The sequence below is a fragment of the Caretta caretta genome, chromosome 5, assembly GCF_965140235.1.
Source record: "Caretta caretta isolate rCarCar2 chromosome 5, rCarCar1.hap1, whole genome shotgun sequence".
NCBI classification, from domain to species: Eukaryota; Metazoa; Chordata; order Testudines; family Cheloniidae; genus Caretta; species Caretta caretta.
This window is the reverse complement of record NC_134210.1, coordinates 134,817,067-134,823,066: the sequence shown is the minus strand read 5'-3', so window position 1 is coordinate 134,823,066 and position 6,000 is coordinate 134,817,067. Positions and strand designations below refer to the sequence as shown.

At 37.7% G+C, this 6,000-nt stretch overlaps 1 protein-coding gene across 2 annotated transcripts in view; it reads right to left on the bottom strand.

Annotated features, from left to right (window-relative positions):
• Nucleotides 1-617: 617 nt before the first annotated feature.
• Nucleotides 618-6,000, bottom strand: part of RAD23B (RAD23 nucleotide excision repair protein B) — a 56,293-nt gene continuing 50,910 nt past the window's right edge. For both annotated transcript variants that reach the window (XM_048849717.2, XM_075128919.1), the window contains one exon: nucleotides 618-1,939. In XM_048849717.2, the coding sequence (XP_048705674.2) occupies nucleotides 1,826-1,939 (114 nt within the window). In that variant the 3' untranslated portion in view covers nucleotides 618-1,825. The remainder of the gene's footprint in view (nucleotides 1,940-6,000) is intronic.

Here is a 6,000-nt window from a genome sequence, read left to right as displayed (position 1 = left end):
CGCTAAGGAGTTGCAATGAAAGTTTAATGAATAAGAGAAACATCAGAAAACTAAAACACAATTGAAGGCTACAGAGGAGCAGAGAACTCTGCTTAGTTAAGCCACAGGGCACAGTGAAGCTCATTATTCTAGGCACTGAAAGTTTTTGTACAGTGTAGCTAGTCAATGCAAAGATGAAATCCCAGCCTGGGAGCTATTTGTTTTACTCTCCCCCACCTCATCCCCTTTTTCAAGGTATATGACTCATTGTAGACAGTGAACAATAAGATCAGTCGGCATACTGACTACATATTCCATGTATAAAATCCCTCATCCGGTCAGAATTGTGCCATTAAAGACAGATAGATAAGGATGAAGAGATCAAAAGTTAAACACACAGTTTAGAGAGTTATTGCTTTATAGATAAAAAGTTATGACTTCTCTTCAGCCCATGTTCAGGAAATGTTGTACAAGAGATTTTTGAAGAAAGTAAAATTAATTTTCCTCCTCAGCACTGCACCACAGTTAAAGTTGTCTCTGCCAAGCCAAAATGTATTTAACAGGGAGGTTCACTGAATTAGCCACTCAGCACTCAAAATAACTGACAACGGGGCACCAAGAAATAAGACTCAGAACTCTACAATTAGAGCTTACTTTTAATAGAAGGAAAAGTAGATGTGCATAATCTTTTGGGATGCAACAACTTGATTGTTCGCCTAATTCTCAGGTTCTGAATTCCCCCACACAGCAATTTATAGACACAATGTCCTTCCTGAAAAGAAGTTCCTGGAACATTACAATCCTTTCAAGAGCAATACAATGCCAATAGCCTTAAAGTGGTCCTACATTCTCACAGAAGATGAAAAAAATAAAGCAAAGGTATTACAAACATTAGATACCTGGTTTTGAAATACTTCCAGCTGCATTGGTGAAACAACTTTAATAAAACAGGAAGTACGGTGGAATCTGACTTAATAAATAATATTTCCCTATGATGGAGAGAAGTGAAGTTTAAATTTTTTTTTTGCTGACCAAAGAAAGTGCTCAATTCACAAAAAGGGATACATCAAAACCAAACATGCAACGGTTGTTTTTAAAACCTTTACTGCAACATAACATTGAAGTAAACAGTAATTAGATAGCTATCCTTTTTCCCCAAAAAGAAAAGACATAAACAGGAAAATAAGTTTGCCTGTAGTATACAACTTCCCAGATCATGTTAGAAGGGAGTTTAATTCAATGATCAACAAATTTTAACATAACAGTAATGAGTTTTCATTTGAAGGCATTCTTCTTTTAAATCCAGCATTTAACATGAAATCATGGGCTTCTTGCACTAAATTTAATACATCTGAAGCAGCAAAATAACCACCTATATTTTGGCATGTAGGTTTACAGTTGCTCAATTGTTTTAGATTTCACAAAGCCATTATCCAGTGTTGCCATGAAATACAGATTGTAGATTCTAGGTAGCAAAAGCTATTTTCCAATACCAATGTTAAGTAAAAAGAAACATGAAGCAGGGCATTACACTAAGTTTCTGGAACTAGTACAGTAAAAGTGAAACCCTAGAAAAAAAGGTAACCTACAGTGTACAGAAGGAACTAAATACCTGCAGAAGCTGATTTTTGGTTGTATAGTATTTTACACTGTGTGATTTGCTGCATCTGCCACTTTAAAGCAGACATGCTTTTTTTATTCTTCGTTTCCTATGTTTTCTTCTCCCTCCCCCCATGCCATACACCAAGTATTGTGGATATGAGCCCAAATACCCCCAAACAATCCAGTGAACAAAGTTAGTGTAATGCACTGGTGTGAAGCGTGAGATAAAAAAAGTCTCTCCCTTTCAATCTTCATCGAAGTTCTGTTGTAGAAGAAAATTGGCAGCCAAGTTTTCATTCTTCTCGCAAGCAAAATATGCTTGTATCACAAGTCCTTCAGGAAATCCTAATGCCTTTAACTAAAGAAGAGACATGTATTTAGAAACCACTACATTTAAGTATATTAAAGCTCCTGGAATGTTTACTACATTAGGATTTCACCATTTAAGCCATTTGTTCAAATAAACATTGTGACCACAGTTAGGCTTCTCTTCCTATCCCTTATTTACTAGAGATTTTTTATTTGGTTTCTTGTGGTAAGATCAAATTAGGTTCTCATTTAAAATGTGGCTATGTCAGTCTGACTGAGTATATTAAGACACATCTCTGCTTTCACTGCTGTAATAAGTTATAAAACAGGCACCAGGAAATAGCATCTGAATGTTGCACTGCTGTAGCTAAAATTCATTCAACACAAAGCACATTTTAAATATGAATAGTATGATAGTTCGGTGCCTTTAGTAACAAGTATAGATTGTAGCAAACTGGGTCTAGCGTGCAATGACACTGGGGAACCTGACTATAGCAAAAAGAGTGTTTGATTTTAACTGAGCGAGCAGGCAAGTGCAATTGCTGCTGTGAAGACCATTAACCTCTGACCATTTGATTAGGTTTGGGTGGATAAAAGTGAGTGCTGGATTTATCCACTTTACACTTCTGCTTGTGTCTTCATTTTAGCTAACTACATGTCAGTCAGGTTAAGGAATTTGTATTTTCTGTCACAAGATTTTCTTAAAAGCCTCAGAGCAACCTGCACATATTCTAAATTAATACAAAACCAACGCTTAGTCTGAGACACTGGGTGCTCTTAACTAGGAGAGGATATCAATCCCTAATTAACTCTAGAGACTTATCATGGTGCACCTCTAGGGAGCGTGCAGGGGTAACACCACATAAGGCATTGGAGCTCTGCAGTGTGCTGAGCATCTGCTAGGAAAAGATGTTACACTCTATGAGGTTTTGAAGCTGTTTTAGAGTTAATCCTTTACTGCATAAAAATGAATTTAGAAGAGAAAACAGCAGGTTGAGGCGACCCTAGATAGAGACAGGAGTCTTATTGTGCAGGCTGCATGAGGAAAATAAGCTATTTTCGTGCATACCAATTTTCCTTCACCAACCCTGCCTGACCTACCCCACCTTTCTTATGGTTATTCCAAAAGCTGCTGCAGAATCAGGGAGCTCCATTGGAAGAATTCAAAATTTCAATGAAATATACAAACGTTTCCACAATTTTGGGGGGAATTATTAGGGCTGTCAATCGCAGTTAACTCACATGATTGATTAAAAAAATTAATTGCGATTAATCACAATGTTAAACAGAATACCAATTGAAATTTATTAAATATTTTAGGATGTTTTTCTTCATTTTTAAATATATCAATTTCAATTACAACACAGAATACCAAGTGTACAATGCTCACTTTATATTATTTTTTATTAAAAATATTTGCTCTGTAAAAATGATAAACAAAAGATAGTATTTTTCAATTCACCTCATACAAGTACAGTAGTGCAATCTCTATCATTTAAGGGCAACTTACAAATGTAGGGTATTTTTGTTAAACAAAACAATGAAACAATGCACTTAAACAAAACAATGGAAAACTTTAGAGTCTACAAGTCCACTCAATCGTACTTCTTGTTCAGCCAATCGCTCAGAGAAAGTTTGTTTACATTTGCAGAAGATAATGCTGCCCACTTCTTAATTACGTCACCTGAAAGTGAGAACAGGCGTTTGCATGGCACTTTTGTAGCTGGCATTGCAAGGTATTTACGTGCCAGATATGCTAAATATTCGTATGCTCCTTTGTGCTTCTGCCACCATTCCAGAGGACATGCTGCCATGCTGATGACGCTCATTAAAAAAATAATGTTAATTACATTTGTGACTGAACTCCTTAGGTGAGAATTGTAGGTCTCCTGCTCGGTTTTACCCACATTCTGACATATATTTCATGTTATTGCAGTCTCAAATGACGACTCCACACATTGTTTTAAGAACACTTTCACTGCAAATTTGACAAAATGCAAAGAAGATAGCAATATGAAATTTCTAAAAAGAGCTACAGCGCTCAACTCAAAATTTAAGACTCTGAAGTGTCTTCCCAAATCTGAGAGGGATGAGGCATGGAGCATGCTTTCAGAAGTCTTAAAAAAGCAACACTGATGTAGAAACAACAGAAGCCAAACCGTCAAAAAAGAAAATTAGCTTTCTGCTAGTGGCATCTGACTCAGATGATGAAAATGGAATGCGCCGGTCTGCACTGCTTTGCATCGTTATCGAGCAGATATTCCTCTGGAATAGTGGTTGAAGCATCAAGAGACATGAATCTTTAGCGCACCTGGCATGTAAATATTTTGCGACATTTGCTACAACAGTGCCATGCAAACGCCTGTTCTCACTATCAAGTGACATTGTAAACCTGTAAACAAGAAGTGGGCAGCATTATCTTCTGCAAATGTAAACAAACTTGTTTGTCTGAATGATTGGCTGAACAAGGACTTGTAGGCTCTAAAGTTTTACGTTGTTTTATATTTGAATGTGGGTTTTTATTGTACATAATTCTACATTTGTAAGTTCAACTTTCATGATAAAGAGATCGCACTACAGTATTTGTAGTAGGTGAACTGAAAAATACTATTTCTTTTGTTTTTACAGTGTAAATATTTGTAATAAAAAATAAATATAAAGTGAATACCTGTACACTTTGTATTCGGTGTTGTAATTGAAATCAATACACCTGAAAATGTAGAAAACATCCAAAAATATTTAAATAAATGGTATTCTATTAATTTTTTTAATCGTTTGACAGCCCTAGGAATTATTCCTTTACAACTATTTATAGAAAAAAACCTGTGTTTTAAAAGAACTGCATGGAAGCATTACACATACAAATCCAGATTTAGATACTTAACTACTTCCTTAGTGTTGGTATGTAGAGGTAAAAATCATCATGCATTTTACTGGATTGGAGCATTCAAGTGTAACTACTTCAAAATTCCATAGCTACGCTTCTAGTTAGCAAAATAATGCAGCCTCAGTCTATTCTACAAATTGTCGTCCCAACTGTTCAAGTTTCATTTGGTTCCAAATTACTGCATGTGTATGTGTGTCACCTTTATTGAGCAGCAAATGGAATTTAATGCATTCACTGCATTAGGTTTCCAGGGCTTGCAGATCTGCAAGTTTATATAGATGTTTACTAGTATTTTTAGCAACCTACAGAGCAAAAACTCAAACAGTGACTTTCATCTACTTCCTATGAAAGTTCAGAGCCAGTCTGAATACTTTAGGAATCAATTTTAAAGGTACAAAAGCACTCCCCCTGCACATTACTAAAACCACTATTACACTTCTGGCATTGGTATCTGAAGCTTTCACAAAAAAGAACGGCTACTCACCTTCTTGTAACTGTTGTTCTTTGAGATGTGTTGCTCATCTCCATTCCAATTAGGTGGGTGCGCGCCGCAAACACAGCTGTCAAAGTTTTTTCCCCTAGCAGCACCCGTCAGGTTGGCTGTGGAGCCCCCTGGAGAGGCGCCTCCATAGCGCTCCACATATAACCTGCCAACCTGGCGCCTCCTCAGTTCCTTCTTGACGGCTACTCTGACAGAGGAAGGCAGGTGGGTTTGGAATGGAGATGAGCAACACATCTCGTAGAACAACAGTTACAAGAAGGTGAGTAACCATTCTTTCTTCAAGTGATTGCTCATATCAATTCTAATTAGGTTACTCCCAAGCCTGACCTAGGTGGTGGGGTAGGAGTCATGGAATTGCTGATTGGAACACTGCTCTGCCGAATGCTGCTTCATCTCTAGCATGCTGGACGATGGCGTAATGAGAGGTGAACATATGCACCGAGGACCAAGTCGCTGCCCGGCAGATTTCTTGGACTGGGACTTGGGCCAGGAAAGCCACTGATGAGGCCTGTGCCCTTGTAGAGTGTGCTGTAACTGCTGGAGCTAGGATTTTGGCTAACTCGTACATGCTGATGCCACCGCTATGAAAGCTGGTTTGACTTTCTGAATGGTTTAGTGGAAGACCGTGTAAGGTGGGTCAGAGGTGAGGGCCTTCAACTCAGACACCCTTCATACTGAGGTAATGGCGACCAGAAAAGCTACCTTGTACGACAGATAGAGG